The sequence below is a fragment of the Odocoileus virginianus genome, chromosome 3, assembly GCF_023699985.2.
Source record: "Odocoileus virginianus isolate 20LAN1187 ecotype Illinois chromosome 3, Ovbor_1.2, whole genome shotgun sequence".
Taxonomy (NCBI): domain Eukaryota; kingdom Metazoa; phylum Chordata; class Mammalia; order Artiodactyla; family Cervidae; genus Odocoileus; species Odocoileus virginianus.
This window is the reverse complement of record NC_069676.1, coordinates 57,202,271-57,222,111: the sequence shown is the minus strand read 5'-3', so window position 1 is coordinate 57,222,111 and position 19,841 is coordinate 57,202,271. Positions and strand designations below refer to the sequence as shown.

General features: G+C 42.3%; 1 protein-coding gene across 4 annotated transcripts in view; it reads right to left on the bottom strand.

Moving 5' to 3' along the window:
- ARHGEF37 (Rho guanine nucleotide exchange factor 37) overlaps nucleotides 1-3,260 on the bottom strand; it is a 58,214-nt gene extending 54,954 nt beyond the window's left edge. The window contains exon 1 of one of the 4 annotated variants that reach the window (XM_070465631.1): nucleotides 3,057-3,260. Coding sequence is in view for 2 of the 4 variants with exons in the window: in XM_070465630.1 (XP_070321731.1) it covers nucleotides 2,484-2,487 (4 nt within the window). In the remaining 2 variants the exon portion in view is untranslated. Of the gene's footprint in view, nucleotides 1-2,483; nucleotides 2,574-2,823; nucleotides 2,943-3,056 lie in introns of those variants that run through there. The other 3 variants (XM_070465629.1, XM_070465630.1, XM_070465628.1) reach the window with 3 other exon arrangements.
- Nucleotides 3,261-19,841: the final 16,581 nt, after the last annotated feature.

The following is a 19,841-nucleotide window of genomic DNA, read 5'->3' as shown; positions in this document are numbered from 1 at the left end:
TGGGATATAGCTGATTAACAATATTGTGATAGTTTCAGATGAACACCAAAGGGACTCGGCCATGCATATACAAGTATCCATTCTCCTCTCGCCACACCCCTCCCATCCATGCTGCCACATAACATTGAGCAGAGTTTCATGAGCTATACAGTAGGTCCTCGCTGGTTATCCATTTTAAATAGAGCAGTGTGTACATGTCCATCCCAAATTCTCTAACTATCCCTTCCCCTCATTCTTCTCCACAGCAACCATAAGTTCTTTCTTTTTTCTTTTTTTTAGATTTGAAAGTGAAAGTGAACTCACTCAGTCCTGTCCGACTCTTTGCGACCCCATGGACTGTACCCCACCAGGCTCCTCCCTCCATGGGATTCTCCAGGCAAGAATACTGGAGTGGGTTGCCATTTCCTTCTCCATATAAGTTCTTTCTTTAAGAGGCATGCAAATTCTTGCTCAACTCTTGACCACTGTGATTCAGTAGGTCACAGATAGGGCATTTTGACAAGCCCCTAGGTAATTCTGATTCTAGTGAGCTATTGTTTCTTGAGAAGGTCTGCTCTTGCTCTTGTCCTCCTAAGGAATAGTTGAAGGAAGGAAGTCAGTGAGTCTGAAGAGGTACATCCCTTCTGTAAAGGGTGAGTCCATGTACCCCTTCTGTACAGGGTACATGGACTGGCTTCAAATAAGAAACTTTGTCTAAGTGAATGAGTATGTGTGCTCTGTTGTCCCATAGAGCACCAAGAGTTTGGAACCTAAAGATCAAATTAAAAAAAAAAAAAAAACTTTCTAAGAGAGTTACTTTAAAACAAAATTAGGCAACAGAGCCAGCAAGGTAAGGAACTTGCCAAAGTCACCAAGCTTGCAGAAAAAGGACTTCTCTGGGTTGAGAAATGACTGATTGGGGGTGAAGAAGAGAGTGGGCAAGAGACAGTCCAGGCATAGACATACACACTCTCTCTTTCCTTCTCTCTCCATGAGGAAAAACTGCCCTTTATAAATACACAGTGAGGAATGTAACCACCAGACAGGTAGTGTGTGTCTTAACCCAAACTAAATAACAGCTATTTGCCCTAAGCCATACTTCCCTGCCTCTATTTGCAAGGCCTAAAATGGTAGAGAAAGGAAACAACACAGTATTTGGAAAGGGCTGTTATTTTTATAGATAAATTGCCCAGGCCCTGTCCTCATAATTTTGGATCCATAGATTTTAAAGAGCTTAAGCCTGTCAATAGGCTTTGAACAATCAAGCTCAACAAAAGCCATTTTGCTTCAGTTACAGCACCCAAACAACCACCCTCCCTGATCAGTTAAATAAAAAGCCATTTATCTGTTCTAGAGCAGAATCAACCAAGGCACTGTTTTCCACAGCAAGCAACTGATCCAAGAGGGATCTGAGCCAACTGCCAAGTAACTCCTGTACCCTGGCAGAAACTCAGCTGAGCCTCCGTCTCTGGGCAAGATGAGGGGGGAGCCCCGCTTCCCATGTGTGTCCTCCTCTTTTCTCTCATTTAAAAACAATTATACAGACGCTGGCTCCAGTCAAAAGGGGCGTGTGAGGCCCAATAAACAGTCCTTGTTAGAATGTCAGCTGGTTTCTACCTTCAGCATTTGACCTTGGGTCAAATATTCAGTGTAGTACATTATTCTAAATTTGTTGTTTAGTTGTTAAGTCCTGTCTGATCTTTTGTGGCCCCATGGACTGTAGCCTGCCAAGACCTTCTGTCCATGTGATCTCCCAGGCAAGAATACTGGTGTGGGTTGCCATTTCCTTCTCCAGGGATCTTCCTGACCCAGGGATCGAACCTGTATCTGCTGCATTGCAGGTAAATTCTTTACCACTGAGCCAGCAACCAGGGAAGCATTATTCTAAATAGGTGCACTCTTATTTAGGTTACCATCACCAAGGTATGTGCAGTCATTTGTAAGCCACTATAGGGCTGACTTCACATTTGCAAATTTTTAACTTTTAACTTTTGTTTTCTTTTACTTCGGATACAGCCCATTTTCCCCCAGTTCATCACCCTTTCTTAAATGGCATGGCTTTGACTCACTGGGTTGTTTGCACCAGCCCTTTTATTGATCATCCACTACTGTCAGGCATTGGACTTAATATTCATCTGTAATCTGACAACAACATGAAAGATGAAGCAATCTTTCCTCCAGTTTACAAAGAAAACAGGGCCTTGGAATGGGTAAACAGAGTGTCCGAGATCAGGCAGCTAGGGGCCTCAGGACGTTGTCTCAACTCAGGGCAGGAACTCACTCCACCAGCTGCCTCCCTTTAAAGCAAATAAGTTGTTCTGAAACAGCGCAGCCTGAGGGCCAGCCTTCAGTCATTCCTCACAGCAGGAATGCTTCATCCTGCCATCAAATCTGAAACTGTGTGCAAGGTTATGTGTGAAACCTGGGAAGGAGACTCAGATTTTTAAGGAGTCAGTGATCCCAAGAAGGCCACGAACCACTGCCTGGGCAGGTGGTCAACTTACCCATTCTCTTAAGTTAGTGGTGCTCGCTGTCCAGGGAACACTGCAGCGGGAGCCAGAAGTCTGGCTTCCAGTCCCAGCCTTAGCATTATTTCTCTGAGGGCTCTTGGCCCAGGCAGCTCACCTACGGACCACAAATTTCCGTTTTCTTTTCCCCTGGCCTTGATTGCCTACTTATAACTATACTTTCCTTGTCAAGAATTTTTTTAAAAAAACCATCGTTTGTATTATTCCATTGTTTTAACGTATATGGAGTCTCATTAAAAGTCCTCCCCAATTTTACACTGAAGCAGGGAGGGATAAACAGACATAAGGAACAATAGTTTTTACCAAGCCAGCTTACCTCTCTGGGTCTGTTTTCCACCTGTAAACTGACCCGGTTGGGTCAGACGTATCAGATTGGTCGCATTCCCACTAGGCTCAAGACACAAAGCTAACTACCCAGCAATCCGCAACCCGGACCGGTGTAGTCGCTCGCGCGCTCCCCCACCTCCCTTTCAGGATCTCAGCAGCAGCTGTTTTCCCGAGAGCCTCCCTGGCCCTATCCTGCCGTCCCAATCGCCCGAGTGGACTCACCGCGCTCGCAAGGTGCCAGCTCCCACGGGGAGCTCGGCTGCCTTGGGGATTGCGCAGCCAGGGTGGGAAAGGCGCAGGACTCCCGGACCCGCGCAGCGCTGGAGCCTGCGCGCACTGTTCCCACAGAAGGCCGGGGCGGGCGCGGCTCTGCCCACTGCTTACGTGCGTGCGCCAAGAGGAGGCGGCCCTGGCTCCTGCCTTTGTTAATTGTCCATATGCAGGCAGGTTGTTTTCCACTGGGTGCTCCCTAGAGCGGGCCCAGGCTGGGGTGACCGGGCGACAGCAGAAACAGCCGTGCCCTGGCCCGCAGCCAGAAGGAAGCCATGTAAGTGGATGTCAGTGCTGCACCCGGTGGCCCGCCCACCCGCGGCTTCTGTTAAGGCACCCACTCCTCCCTCAGGCTAGTCAGCCTCAAAACAGGGACAATCAGTTAGGCCATCTGGTAGCAATATTGACCCCAAGATCACTGAATATCTGTGCTCTCGCCCAAATCACCAAATTTTAGGGCTGGGCCTTTATTTAATTCTCAGTATTGGCTGCCCAGGACTTCTGGGTGCCTATCCTAGCTCTCCTGGGAGCCCTTTGCGCAAACTTAAGATAAATCTGCATCTCCTGAGAGGGTAACAGGCAGGAAGACCAGGGGTCTCCAAACAGAGGAAATAGGCTGCAAGTGTCTTAAAATTCTGTGTTGCTATGAGGACACCTGGTTCCACCTGACCTTAACTTTTCTCAATCCTTGAGCTAACCAATGCATTTTTCTTATGGAAATGTTTTTCTTAAGCTATGTTCATGAAACTATGTATTTGCTTTGGAATTTGCCTCTCTTCAAAATGGTTCCACCTAAGACTAACTTTTGGCTGATAATAGCTCAACAAACCAGTATTCATATCAATTGTTTTAAGCCTGGGGGATGACGCACCTCGTGCCATCCTATCTCAAAGCTGCATATTGTGGGAGAGGGGCCCAGTGAAACTCAGTCAGCCTTGAGGTGTCTCTCTTATCTGATTTAATAGCTTTCTAACAGACATAAAACAACTTGCTAAAACTAGCAGGGGGTGCATTTTCCGTCCCCCTTCTGATGTCTGTGTCAGAAGCATTCTCTGTCCCTTTTTCACTTTAATAAAACTCTGCTATACAAAAGCTCTTGAGTGATCAAGGCTGGTCCCTGGTTCCCAAGCTAAATCTTCTCCAGAGATCACGAATCCGACATGTTCACCATAAGCTATCACTCCCTGCACCCCAGTTTCCTTTTCTGTAACTCATAGTAGTGAGCAGGACACTGTATGTACCAAGTATTCAGCAGTCAACACCACGGACAAGGTCCCTCCCCTCTTGGGGTGAGCCAGATGATGAAAGCGAGCATTACATGAAAACTACGGAAAGTTTCATGTCAGGGCAACTAAGTCTTGTTTATGGAGTGATGAAAGGACTAGATTAACTTTTCTAAATCCTCCAATTCTAATATTCATTCTTATTCTCATGTGAATTTTATCATTATTATTAATGATAGCGCTAGTAATATTGCTTACTCAGTGCCAGGTACTATAGTAAACATTTTATTTGTATTTTCTCATCTATCAAACTCAAAACTTCTCTTAGAGAAAGGTATACTTTTATTATCCTCATTTAGAGAGAAAAATTGAAGCTAAAGAAAGTATAATAACTTGTCCACTATCACACAGGACCAGTACTCAAATTCAGACTGTCTGAGGCCTCTGGTTGCTTAAGCAGTACTCTACATCCACAAAAATATGAAGACTAAAATGGTGTTGCATCTTGAATATGATGGATGAGAACAATAGAAGAGGAGGGGGTGGTTTTAGTCTGTAGAGGAGAAAAGCAAAGTTAAGAGCTTTCTTAAAGAGTTTTCCATGGATCAGACTTCACCTGTATGACCTTAGATATCACTAGCCTGGGGAACGCTATTACAGAGACAAATTGCAAATATGTGAGAAAGAACTTATCTACCAATGAGAGTGTTTCAAAAATGACATCAGTTGCATGGGGAGAGTGGGCATCCTGTCATTAAAAGTCAGAATTCAACCAGAGAGGCTAACTGGGGATGCTTCAAAGAAGAATACAAAAGTTAAAGACTAGTTTAGGTGATCTCTAAGTTTCCTTCCAATTCAGAAGGAAATCTGAAGAGAATTTGAGTCCTAGAATGGTTAAATGACTTTTTCAAAGTCACCCAGGGAGGTGAAGGCTTGATCCCCAAAACTAGTCTGACAGCTAGATCAGACTTCCAGTTTTTTTTTTTTTTCAGACTTCCAGTTTGTGAGTGAGGGTCTTGTAAGTGCTCAGCACCTCACTTTATGCTCCTGTGTATGAGACCACTTATCCCAGGTGTCTGGAATCATCTAATTTACCTGTTTTACTTTCCATTACTAATACCCTTCTTCCTTGCTTGTGTTGAATATTCTGATTTAAGATAGAAGTCTCAAACCTTCTGGACAGATTACTATAATATAGGGGTGCAAGAGGTAGTGGGGTTCCTGCTTCCCTGGATTAATATTTGTTTGGCAATTTAAGGTAAAGGAGAGAAGCTGGATGGTATTTTTATTTGATTTTTTTTAATTCTATTTTAGGACTCAAAGTTATCTTGAGTTAAATTTCTGATGCATTAGCACTAATTCCCCATCTTTCATCCTAGTCACAAATATTCTGATGAGCAGAAATCTAGCTGTCAGCTTCAGAAGAGGTATTCTTTTCTCAGAGCTTTTGAGAGCTACTTTGTTTTGACTGGAAACCTCTAACAAAGGAATCCAGTTGCCTTTTGGGATTGATTTCTACTACATTTACAAAGAAATGGACATCATCTTATGCCCAGGGATACTAACTCAAAGAGTTCCCTTTACTTCTACCCTCAACAGAGTGATAGATTTTTAAATTTATTTATTTAAGAAAATATATTAACCTGTTCAAAATTTCAGAGTATACTGTCAGGGCTACAGATTATTGATCTTTGGATTCTTCTCAGTGCCAGGCATGTTGCCTTGTATGTAGTAGGCACTGAATAAGTGATTGTTGACTGGGTGAGTGAATGCGTGTGAATTAAGTTTTAGGAGATATAGGGAACTTCCCTATGGACCATTGGTAAAGAACCTACCCACTAATGCAGGGGACATGGTTCAATTCTTGGTCCGAGAAAATCCACATGCCATAAGGCAACTAAGCACATGAGCCACAACTACTGAGCCCACACTCTAAAGCCTGTCCTCCAAAAGAGAATCCACCACAAGGAGAGGCCCACTCACAGCAGTGAAGACTCAGTGTGGCCATGAATAAATTAATTAATTAAAATTTTAAAAAGAAGTCATGGGAGGTAGAGAATAGATGGTTTATGGTGGGGCAGCAGATATTTTCCCTGAGGTACATGGGCTTTTAAAAGGAACCAAGACAGAACTCCCAGAACAGTTGTATATTTGATCATGACTTTATCCAGAGATCTGTAGTAAAAGCAGCAGCATTGGACTCTTTGGGCTTGAGCATTACCTAAAGACAATGTACTAGCCAGAGTCTTTCAGTTGTACACAACGAAAACAAATTCACTTTAAGTGAAGCAGAAAAGGAATTTACTTTTGGGGTAAATTGGGGAGTATTGGGGAGGTCAAAGAATCAATGGAAAGACTGACTCTAGAAAACTAAGGTGAGAATACAGGAGGCACCAACAGAGGCTGGGTGGCCAGACCCACAGAAGAAACCAGGCCACAGGGAGCATGCTGATGCTGGACACTGGCAATGCCCTGGGGACTGGGTGCCATAGCTGACCCAGCTGCCCTCACTGCATGATACTGAACGTTGCCACTACCAGAGGAAATTTCACACACTGCCTGCTTCTCTTGACTCCTATCTCCAGAATCACAGTCCTGGAAGGATGGGCTAGTCAGTCATGCTTGGGTCCCAAGCAGACAACAATCAGGGAGAACTGAGACCAGAGCCTTTTGGCCTCAATGAGTGAGATGTAGGAGCCTGCCCCCCACTGTGGCATGTTCCCCAAACTTCTAAAGGCAATTTGGAGGCTGGACAGCCAGGAATCTGACAAATGTCCACTATACAGTCTTCTAACATTTCGTAGGCCAAAATGGAAAGAAGCAAAGAGTATAGTCTCTACAAAATGCTTAATACGGCACCTGAACTGAACTCTCAAAACCAGAAGAGGTGGCTGTCTTTTAGAGTTTCAGTCTCTTATATGTATTTTTATTTAATTCTATAAAATTTACCACTCTAATTTCTATAGTAATAATAAAAATAGATGCTACTTAGACTTCCCTGGTGGTCCAGTGGTTAAGAATCCACCTTGCAATGCAGGGGACACAGTATAATCCCTGGTTTGTGAAGATCCCACAATGCCATGGGACAACTAAGCCCATGAGCCACAACTACTGAGCAGCCTCGACCTGTGCTCTCCAATAAGAGAAGCCACTGCAATGAGAAGCCCGTGCACTGCAACTAAAGAGTAGCCCGCACTCGCCACAACTAGAGAAAGCCGACACGCAGCAATAAAGATTCAGTACAGCCAAATAAATAAAGTGGAAGGAAAAAAAAAAAAGGTGCTACTTACTGAATGACTAATACATGCTAGAAATTTTTCATGGATTATTTCTAATCCTGACATTCTATGTGATAGATATTATTTGCATTTTACAGATGAGGAAACTGAAGCTCACAGAGATAAAGTAACCTGTCCAAGACATAAAGTAACTGATTCACAGGTGATGTGCGCATAGCCAAGTCTACTCCTACTCCATACTTTCTCTCATCTGGTTGCTTTCTCCAAAGATTCCCATCACCATTCTAAAAAAATTCTACTATATCCAAATGTATGTTTCTTGAATCACTTCTTCTATCTTCTGAGATACTGTCAGAAAGACAAGTCAGGAAATGATTGGTTGCTGGGTCTTTAGCAGAATTAAAGGTTTTATCAAATAGCAGGTTAGTGTATTAACCTCATTACTAACATATAAAATATTTTATCACAAGAGTGTCTGCTTTATTGAGCCCTTATTGTAGACCAGATACTCTGTTCAAGACTCAAGTGTGCATACTCAGTCATATCCAACTCATTGTGATGCTATGGACCATGGCCTGCCAGGATCTTCCATCCATGGAATTTTCCAGGCAAGAATACTGGAGTAGGTTGCTATGTCCTTTTCCAGGGGATCTTCCTGACCCAGGGATTGAACTCATGTCTCTTTCATCTCCTGCATTGGCAGGCAGGTTCTTTACCACTTGCACCACCCGGGAAGCCCAGATACTCTGCTAGTCAGCCCTAAAAGAAAAGTATTACCAACCTTTTTTTTTTTTTTTTTTTAACAAATGAGAAACCTGAGGTTTAGAGTGATTCAGAAACTTGCTAGAGGCCTTGCTGCTAGAAGTGGCAGAACTGAGACTACAGCTTCAGCAGTATGAGTCCAAGGCCTGCATTTCTTCCAGTGTGTCACACCCTCTCTGGACCAGTTTGCTAATTTGTACTGAGAAACTCTACTCAGTACCTCTTCTGTTTCTCACTCTTCCTTGTTTCCAGTGTTTCCCTGTGGGTTCATGGCTCTTTGCAGTTATAATAACCCTTCTGAGGGCAGAGCTGTTCTCTCTTCCCTTCCAGTTTCTCCAGCTCCCTCTTCCCATGGGCAAGACCATAACTTCCCTACACAGACCCAGTCTTGAGCTCTGGAATAGTCCTGTTCTTAATCTGTAGAAATGAGTCCCTCTAAATCTACTTTGCTGGAGCTCTATAATTGATTATATGCCTTAGTTCTAGCTATTGATTTTAACCCATTACCATCATGATTTGTTAGCCCAGTTTGGAGGAACATACTTTGCTTCTACTGTATTCTGTATATTAGTCAGTACTTCTTTGGTTTGAGTATCAGAAATCCAGTTTGTCCACAAGGTATAATATCCATCAGAAGAAAAGACCATCTCTGCCTGTGTGTCTCTTCAAGAGCTCAAGCACTCCAAAAAGTTCTCCAGCAGACTTCATCTACATCATTGACTAGGATAGAATGTCCATACATAACCATAACCTAAACCAATCACTAACTGGTTTATATGAATGAAGATTTAACATTGGGCCAGCTCCCTTCTGAAACAGTCATGTACCCTTAACAAAATTGGAGTCTTACTGAAAAAGAGGAAAATTAAGGAGGAATGTTCTTGGGTAGGCTGCCAACAATATATGCTGCAGGAGGGAGAGAGCAATTCTTTTTTTTTTTTTTTTTTCATTTATTTTTATTAGTTGGAGGCTAATTACTTTACATCATTGCAGTGGTTTTTGTCATACATTGAAATTAATTAGCCATGGATTTACATGTATTCCCCATCCCAGTAGGGAGAGAGCAATTCTACAGGGAGCCTGGGCAGCCAAAGATAAGGTGACCCTTCCTGCTGAGTCTTTAAGGAGAATTCTTACCAAGCAGATAAACATATAAAGTTATGCCAGGTGGAAAGGACTATATGCAAGGCATAACAATATGCAACTCCCTTGTGTTTTTCAGAAACTGCAATCACTTCATTGTAACTGGACTGAATGACATATTCGGATGTGCAGTTACAGACAGAACTGGCAAGACAGGCAGGTACCAGATCATGCAAGGCATGTATGCCACACTAAGGAATTTATACTTTACCTGTAGGCAATACAGGAGTCACTGAGGAATGGGGATAGCATGATATTACTAGAATTTTAGGGGACTTCCTTGGTGGTCCAGTGGCTAAGACTCTGCACTCCCAATTCAGGGGGCCTGGGTTTGATCCCTGATCAGGAAACTGGATTACATAGGCCACAACTAAGAATTCACATGCTTCAGCTAAAGATCCTGCATGTCGCAAATAAGACCCATCACGGCCAAATGAATAAAAATTAAAAAAAAAAAAGGTTGGTAGCCTTCACTAAGGAAAAACCATCCTAGAGAAGGAATGGGCTTGGAACAAAGGTTTAGGGGCAAGTAATACAACCAGTTTGGGACTAACTAATCCCTGTGGTTTAACCTAGTGAGGGTGTCCAGTGGGAAGACAGATATAAGGTTCCAAAAAAGAGAAGTTTGACTTAGCAATATGGATTTGGAGGTCACTGGCATGTCTACCTAGATAGCATATTAAAAAGCAGAGACATACTTTGCCAACAAAGGTCCGGCTGGTCAAGGCTATAGTTTTTCCAGTGGTCATATATGCATGTGAGCGTTGGACTGTGAAGAAAGCTGAGCACCGAAAAATTGATGCTTTCGAACTGTGTTGTTGGAGAAGACTCTTGAGAGTCCCTTGGACTGCAAGGAGATCCAAACAGTCCATCCTAAAGGAGGTGAGTCCTGGCTGTTAAGGACTGATGCTGAAGCTGAAACTCCAGTACTTTGGCCGCCTCAGGCAAAGAGTTGACTCATTGGAAAATACCCTGATGCTGGGAGGGATTGGGGGCAGGAGGAGAAGGGGACAACAGAGGATGAGATGGCTGGATAGCATCACCGACTTGATGGGCATGAGTTTGAGTAAACTCCGGGAGTTTGTGATGGGCAGGGAGGCCTGGCGTGCTGCAATTCATGGGGTCGCAAAGAGTTGGACACGACTGAACGACTGAACTGAACTGAACTGACATGCCTACTGTATAGGAAGCTGAAAGGATGAATGAGATCAAACTAGGAAAATAGGAAGGACATAAAAAAAAAAAGAAGGCTAAGGACAAAGACCTGGTGAAAGTAGCCAAGGGGCAAGCAGAGAAAAGGGAACCAGCAAAAAAGACAGAAGGAGCAGTCAGATAAAGCTGGGAGGAGAGTTAGTTGGACTTTTATTAAACTTCCTTACAAACTACTTCCTTCAATTGCTGTGTTTCACCTAGTGTGTTTCACACTGCCAAGTAAAACTACAGTTGAAATATCTGATCAGTACCATTTCAAACATTGTTTGAATTATTGCAGTATCAGATTTTTATTCATAGGTGTCTAATAGGAGGTCCCTTCAGTCAGGTCAAAGCAATGCTTTCCTGAAAATTGCATGAGAAAGAAATCTAGGGAGAAAAGGAAACTCCCTCTCTTGTGGTAGGCACTCACGGCCCTAGAGTACAGCCTCAAGGGCTTGCTGCCACATATTTAACAATCAGCAAGGGTAAGGGTATAACCACATTGCAAGAGTATGAGTTGACAAAACCTATCTGACTCATAAATCTCACTTCTATTAATTTATCCTATAGAAATCCACACACAGGTGCACAAAGATATATGCATATAGTAGTGGTTTGTGACTTAAAAAAACTCAGAGTGAAAAGCCAGAAACCACTCAAAAACTATCAGTAGAATAGTTCCAATCCAGCATGTCCACACCATGGATAAACACAACCAATTAAAAGAACAAGGTCCATGTGGAGAAGTCCATGTTATAGATGTATTGTTAACCGAAAAAAGGCAGGTTTCAGTCATAGAAAGAATATGTATATATGTAAATCTATATTGTATATACATATATTCTATTCAAGAATTCAACAAGTATAATTGAGGTAGGCACTGAACTGGGAATACATTAGTGAACAATACAGAAAGAGTTCCTGTCTCATTGAGCAAGTGTTCTAGTAAAGGAAATAAGTCAATAAAAGAGTGTGTTTGTGTGTCAGTAGCTTAGTTGTGTCTGCCTCTTTGCAACCCCATGGACTTATAGCCCACCAGACTCCTCTGTCCATGGAATTCTCCAGGCAAGAATATTGGAGTGGGTTGCCATTTCCTTCTCCAGGGGAGCGCCCCAACCCAGGGATCGAATCTAGGTCACCTGCATTGCAGGCAGATTCTTTACCATCTGAGCTACCAGGGATATATATTACATGCATGCTAAAGTCACTTTAGTCGTATCCAACTCTGTGACCCTATGGTTTGCAGCCTGCCAGGCTCCTCTGTCCATGGGATTCTCCAGGTTAAGAGTAAGTACTGAAGTAGTTGCCATGCCCTCCTCCAAGGGATCTTCCCAACCCAGAGATCAAACCTGTGTCTCTTATGTCTCCATGTCTCTTGCATTGGCAGACAGGTTCTTTACCACTAGCAGCCACCATCTGGTGGCTCAGATGGTAAAGAATCTGCCTGCAATGCAGGAGACCCAGGTTCAACCTCTGGGTTGGGAAGTTTCCCTGGAGGAGGAAATGAGGTTCGTCCTCAAGGAGGAAAGAACCCAGTATTCTTGCCTGGAGAATTACACAGACAGAGGAGCCTGGCGGGTTGCAAAGAGTCAGACATGACTGAGCAATTAACACTTTCACACTTTCTTCCACATATACATATATATATACACACACACACACATATATATATAGTTTTAGAGACTAGTAAATGCTTAAAGGAAAATAAAGAGCTGAAAAGTAACTAGATGTGGCAAGAGGGTATGTGTAAGGGTCTATTTTAAATAATTTGGTTATGAAATGTGTTTCTAAGAAGAGAACATTTTATTTATTTTTTTTAAGAAGAGAACATTTTAGCAGTGACCTGAATAAAGTGAAGGAATGCATTATAGAAAAAGAACTGACAGGATGGGGTGGAGGGGTGGGGGGATGACAAAGAGAGAGATTTATTTTAATGAACTAGCTCATGTGATTGTGAAAACTTGATAAATTCAAAATCTGCAGGGTAGGCCAGCAGGTTGAGACCCAGGGAAGGGTTGCAAAGAGTTCCAAAGGCTGTCTTCTTTAACTCCTTCTTGCTTGGGAGATGTCAATCTTTTTTCTATGAAGACCTTCAAATGACTGGATGAGGCCCACTCATATTACGGAGGGTATTTTCTTTACTCAGATTCCACCTACTTAAATGTTAATTTCATCCAAGAAAAAAATACCTTCACATAAACATCCAAAATAATGTTTGAGCAAATATCTGGGTACTATGGCCCAGCTGAGATAACACATAAAATTTATTATCATAAGTTCATCCCTTGTCAACTTGGCACACACATGCATCTCCTTAAACCATGCTGCTGTTAAGTCGCTTCAGTCGTGTCCAACTTTGTGTGACCCCATAAACGGCAGCCCACCAGGCTCTCCCGTCCCTGGGATTCTCCAGGCCAAGAACACTGGAGTGGGTTGCCATTTCCTTCTCCAAAGCATGAAAGTAAAAAGGGAAAGTGAAGCCGCTCAGTCATGTCAGACTCTTAGTGACTCCAAGGACTGCAGCCTACCAGTCTCCTCCGTCCATGGGATTTTCCAGGCAAGAGTACTGGAGTGGGTTGCCATTGCCTTCTCCCCTTAAACCATACTTATCTCCAAATAAAGACAATATCAAGGTCATACTTCCACCTACCATGATACATCTTGTATACAACTGAAAACATGTTAACTCTTTCCTCAGAGAGGAAGCAATGTCCTTGTGTGATGTTTACTTTTCTTGACAATCTAACTGCTTTCTGCCATGTGAAAATGTAAGTTTGCCAACTTGGAAGAAGGCCTTCACCAGAAGCTGACCTTGCTGGAACCCAGATCTCAGACTTTTAGCCTCCAGATCTGTGAGAAAATAAATTTATGTTCTTTAAGATACCTGGTCTATCTATGGTATTTTATTATAGCATCTCAAACTAAGACAGGGAAAAGAAAGTTTTTCAACCAGTGATGCAAGAATAACTGGTTATCCATATGAAAAAGATATACCTTTGTTTTCTTTTCTTTCTTATCCCCTTAACAGGTAATATAAGATACACTGACTTTATGTCATATGTGTTAGTCATTCAGTCGTGTCCACAGCATTCAAATATTAACAATGCTTGATCTTTTTCATAAAGCATAATGTGTGTGTGTTCATTCATGTCTGATTCTTTGCCACTCTACACAGGGTCCTCTGTCCATGGGATTTCCCAGGCAGGAATACTGCAGTGGGTTGCCATTTCCTCCTCCAGGGGATCCTTCCAACCCAGGGATCAAACCCACTGAGTCATAGAGGAAGCCCCTGGTATTGTGCAGAAAGCACAGTAGGTTTGCTCAAACCCCTAACACTTACTTAGCCCCTCAAATGTTATTATAAGTTCCTCAACTCCAGCCTTTCCCGGGCATTTAACATTTGAATGCTCAGATCCAACTAGCTGATTCTGGACCATAGAAGCCAGCATATCCACAAGATGGCAGCATTGTATAATTATTGAAAACCATAATCTGGTGTAGATACTTGAACATACCTTTCTGAGGCATATTATGTGATGTTAAGTGGGTATCTGCTTTTATATCTTCACTTAATCTTGAAATAAATGAGCAGTTCCCTTCCCAGGATGTTTTACAGTCCTGAGATGCATGGGCTAGAGAAACAGAAAAAGCAGATTCTTTAGAGTGAGAATAAAAATCAGTTCAAGTATAAAATGCACTCTTAAGTCATTTAGTGCACTTAGGCAAGTTAACTAAAATCTCTGGGCCTCAATCACGCCACCTAAAACTTTAAAATAATGAAATTATTTTCCCCAGAAAATCTTTTTTTTTTTTTTTTCGGCAGAAGATAACAGCATATTAAAAAGCAGAAACATTACTCTGCCAACAAAGGTCCGTCTAGTCAAGGCTATGGTTTTTCCAGTGGTCACATATGGATGTGAGAGCTGGACTGTGAGGAAAGCTGAGCGCCGAAAAATTGATGCTTTTGAACTGTGTTGTTGGAGAAGACTCTTGAGAGTCCCTTGGACTGCAAGGAGATCCAAACAGTCCATCCTATAAGGAGATCAGTCCTGGCTGTTCATTGGAAGGACTGATGCTGAAGCTGAAACTCCAATACTTTAGCCACCTCATGCGAAGAGTTGACTCATTGGAAAAGGCCCTGATGCTGGGAGGGATTGGGGGCAGGAGGAGAAAGGGACGACAGAGGATGAGATGGCTGGATGGTATCACCTACTCGATGGACATGAGTTTGTGTAAACTCCGGGAGTTTGTGATGGGCAGGGAGGCCTGGCGTGCTGCGATTCATGGGGTCCAAAGAGTCAGACATGACTGAGCAGCGACTGAACTGAACTGAATATGGGTAAGAACAAGACTATATACAATGTTGTATAAACATTGAAAGTAATTATTACCTTGGCATGGGAAAGTCAATCAGAGTAGGTGCTATCTGATAACTCAGTATCTTCAGGTTGATTAGAGGAAAGGTTCTGAGACCTTTAGAATAGCCTAGAATATTTTATTTCTGTTTTCTATGACACATCTGAAATGCCTGTGTTGGTGACCTTGTCAGAGGAATCAACTACATAAAAAATTCAGTTGAGGTAGTGTCATAGATGTTACACATGTATTATTTTTGGTTTGGGTGATAACTGTTGTTCCTATTTCAGCTGACAGCCTGTCTTCCTCCACCAGAAAGGTTAGAAACACTTCTGACTTGAATTGCCTAATAACAACAGCAGAGTACATTTGTATGAGGTTTATGGCTTAAATACAGTGGTTTTACATATCCCATTTCAACTAAGCAGAAGGTATGGTAACCAGTGATATAGTGTGGGCCAAGAAAATATAAGCTAAGAAAGTCAAGACTTTGAAATTCTAAGCAACAAAAGAAAATATTAAAAATACAAGTTTCATATAGGTTAGAAGGGGCTATCATTTGCCTAGCCTAGAAGAACATGGATAAGAAGCAGTCTTAGGAGTTCAGATCAGGTTCAGAGTCTGAGAGAAAGTAAGGAGGGTCTGGAAAGTCTGATTGGGAACTAACATTTAGAATATGAAAGGGTGAGAGGCAGAAGTAATTAATTAACGCTGGTGAGGTAAAAGTATGCAGCACTGTCAAGGAGGGATGACTGGAGGTAAATAATTGAGGTCAGGTAGCCAGGGTCAATGAACCAGTTGTACAGCCAAAGACTATAGGATTTGAGCTGTCAGCTGGTTCACTGATCCTCGCTACTTAACATCAGACATGGAGAAGATGGGGGTCAACCCTCAAAAACTATAGTTCAGACACAGATGGACGTCAGGACCGGGATCCTGCTTGAGCACCAAGTGACAGAACTTTGATGCTGAGAGGTCAGTTGAGCTGCAGATGGGCTGGGTCAGGGGGAGGAGGATGATTTAAGTCAACTGTACATCCACTGAGGTAGTGACTGCTAATATATTCCCTATCCAGATCTAGAGCAGGCACCAGGGTCTGAACAGGACACGCTGTGAGAATGAATAGGGATTACTATGGATCTTAGGGAGTTCACAAAAGTTAGCGCTGTTGGGTAAGAAACCAAACCTCTCCAGAGCTTCAGCTTTCTCGGACACAAGATGAACATGTTACTTTACTGAAAGCTCAGCCTCTCTGTATGGTGCCAAATCTAATATTGGAGACAGCTTTGGGTAAAGTAGAAAAGGACAGCTTTATTGCTTTAGCAGGCAGGCAAAGGGAGACACACTGAGCTTCTGCCTCAAAAATCTATGTCTCAACCTAGGAAGGATATGATAAAGGTTTTATAACAATGGTTTAAGGGTGAGGTCTCTGACAAGATTAGGATGACAGTAGGGTTTGCACTCCCTTAATCTCATCTCAGGTGGTCCAGTCTCTAATCTTGATGAGATTCTCTGGTCCCTTTAATCTTGATTCAGATAGTTTCTTGGCAGCTCCTCCCTTAATTGGCAACTGGTTTGAATCTGCACTTTGGAACTCAGGGAAGGTCATGGAGGTTGGAATCTTGCCTATACAAAACAGGGGACAAAAGGTCCTCTGTGCCTGAAAGCTCCACAGGGCCTTCCTCGGTTTCAAATATAATAAGGGATGATTTACCTATCTCTAAAACTGGTCATGAAAAGTACAACTTAGTGTATGACAAATTACTTTATGAACTTTATGAGCCCTTTCTAGGGCTCTGTAAATACAATTGGATTTCCTTTGCTTTGTGGATTAGGAGCCTACAATACAGAATTCTTCCCCACCCCCGCCCAGTCAGACCCTAGTCTCTGCTTACTGCAGAGAGTCTTTTTGCAGTGGTGTCAGGCTTGGCCAAGATCAAATGAAGCAGCTGTTCCACTTTCTGTGATCAGTATCAGTGCTTCTTGGTATTAGCATGGAGAGATGAGAGCTAACAGGATGTGCTCTTAGGACCTGTTCTTAGGAATGGCAACTCAAGCATCTTCCAAACTGAGCTTCACAAAGAAAAGTAGATTACTCTAGTGAGTAATAATGAGTCATTGGGAGCAGAGTTTCATGCCCTTGCTAATGAACAATGCAAGGGAAAAGAGGATGAGAAAAGAGACAGAGCAACCTCAGAAACCCCAAAACGCTGAAGAAATTCTTACAAATAAAAGGTAGCTATACAAATATCCCCAAATGCCATGCATGACAATGCATGTCCAGGAATTAATAGTTTGTATTATTAAAATAGAAATTGTAAAATATAATTTAATAGGTAAATACTCCTAGGTCACATAGACTGACCAGAACAAGATAAATGGGGGTGAAGTGGGGAACTCAGGGGTAGCCTAGGCCTTTCAACTTTTACAGTGCCTTTCAAGGCCTGGCCTTGGTAAGGTCTTTAACCTGTGCATTGAACATCAATGATTTGAATTTCCTGTCAGGACACATCTCTGGCATTCAATTATTACACTGCAGAATGTTCATTGCAGACAAATGAGTTAAAGCCTCAGGCATAATTTCAAAGCAACTGAGAGGGAAGGGTTGGGCTAGTGGAAACAGTCTTGAAGAGAATATGAAACAAGTTTTCCTTGATTTTCACTGTTGAATTTCAACCTTGCCAAGAATAAGGCTGTGTTGAAGAGTTAAATCATTTTGTGCTTTCCCTGATGAGAATCCAAGTGGGGATTTTTTAGACTAAAAGGGACCTACAGAGGTCATTTAAGTAAGGCTCCTCCTCCACCTCCAGGGAGAATTATTTTTCTTTCTTAAATATTTCAAATAAAAGATATTTTCCAAACACTTCTAATTTGGGGATCTCTTCTAGTTTCTAACTATCCATTGTCATGTGCTTCACTGTTAGACAGTTTTATTTTTCTGACAAATATTAAGGAGAATGGGTAAGGACCTGCTGATCAGGATGTTACATTCTGGATTTTAAGAAGCTAATGTTACATATTATCAAGATTTTAGGGAGACAAGCATGTTAATTTCTTCCTTCTACTTCAAAATACAGGAGTAATCTTTAGTAAATAGTACAACAATAGGTTTCTTAAACCTATAAAGAACTTTAGCATCTGACTTCTCTTTTTAGAAACTACAACATTGAAGCCTCAGAAAACATTTAAGGTAGAGTCACAACTACGATTCAGTTCTTCTGAATACTTAGGTCAGATCAATATACATTTCCTTAAACTATTTAACCCAGCCCTTCAAAAGCCAAATAAATGGATATTCAATCTGGCTTCTCCTGTCCCACCCCAAATTACTTTTTAAGGATAAAATAAGGGTCCACTACTCTAGTATTGTTTCCAGGGTCTCTTGTTAAAGTTAGGAAAACTTCGGGTTCCTGGCTACTCTGAAATGTAGATGGCAACATTTTACTCATAATAGGTGACAAAGGAGGCATTCTCTTCCAAGAAGCACAGTGAAATGCCTAACTCAGGCATTTAAAATACTTCTGTACTAAAGTCTGGGTTAATCTCACTTTTGGAATAGTGACAGTTTAGGTTCTTCCCCATCTCTAAGACCTTGCATATGTTATTTTTGTGAGAATAATTTTACATCTGTGGGAATACCTGAGCTCATGCAAAACATAAGAGATCTGAATATATATGAGATTATTGTTTTTCATACTTGGGATTCTCCAGGCAAGAATACTGGAGTGGGTCGCCATGCCCTCCCCTCCTCCAGGGGATCTTCCCAACCCAGGGATGGAATCCACATCTCCCACATTACAGGTGAATTCTTCACTGTCTGAGCCACCACGGAAGCCCAACTCAAGCATTTAAAATACCTCTGTACTAAAGCCTGGGTTAATCTCACTTTTGGAACAGTGACAATTTGAATTCTTCCCCATCTCTAAGACCTGCATATTCATTTTTGTGAGAATAGACTTTTATATCTGTGGGAATACTTGAACTCATGCAAAATATTAGAGATTTGAATATATATGAGATCATCCTGTTTTTCATATTTAGTTAACTATATTCTTGATTTTGAGGATCCTTTGATCTCCATTACCTCTAAATTCAGTTCCATCACTTCATGGCAAATAGATGGGGAGAAGTGAGAACAAGGACAGATTTTATTTTCTTGGGCTCCAAAATCATCGCAGACGGTGACTGCAGCCACAAAATAGACGCTTGCTCCTTGGAAGAAAAGCTATGAAAAACCTAGATAGCGTTATTAGAAAGCAGAGACATCACTGTGCCGACAAAAGTCAGTATAGTCAAAGCTATGCTGTTTCCAGTAGTCATGTATTGGGCTTCCCTGGTGGCTCAGATGGTAAAGAATCTGCCTGCATTTCAGGGGATCCAGGTTCCATCCCTGGGTCAGAAAGATCTCCTGGAGAAGGCAGTAGCAACCCAGTCCAGGTTTCTTGCCTAGGAAATCCCATGGGCAGAGGAACCTGGCAGGTTACAGTCCACAGGGTCATAAACAGCCGGACACAACTGAGTGACTAACACACTCATACCTGGTTTTTCCAGTAGTCAGTACGGATGTGTGTTGGACCATAAAGAAGGCTGAGCGCCAAAGAACTGATGGGTTTCAAACTGTGGTGCTGGAGAAGACTCTTGAGAGTGCTTTGGACAGCAAGGAGATCAAATCAGTCACTCCCAACAGAAATCAACCCTGAATATTCACTGGAGGAACTGATGCTGAAGCTCCAACACTTTGGCTACCTGATGCAAAGAGGTGACTCACTGGAAAAGACCCTTATGCTGGGAAAGACTGAGGGCAGGAGAAGAGGGCGACA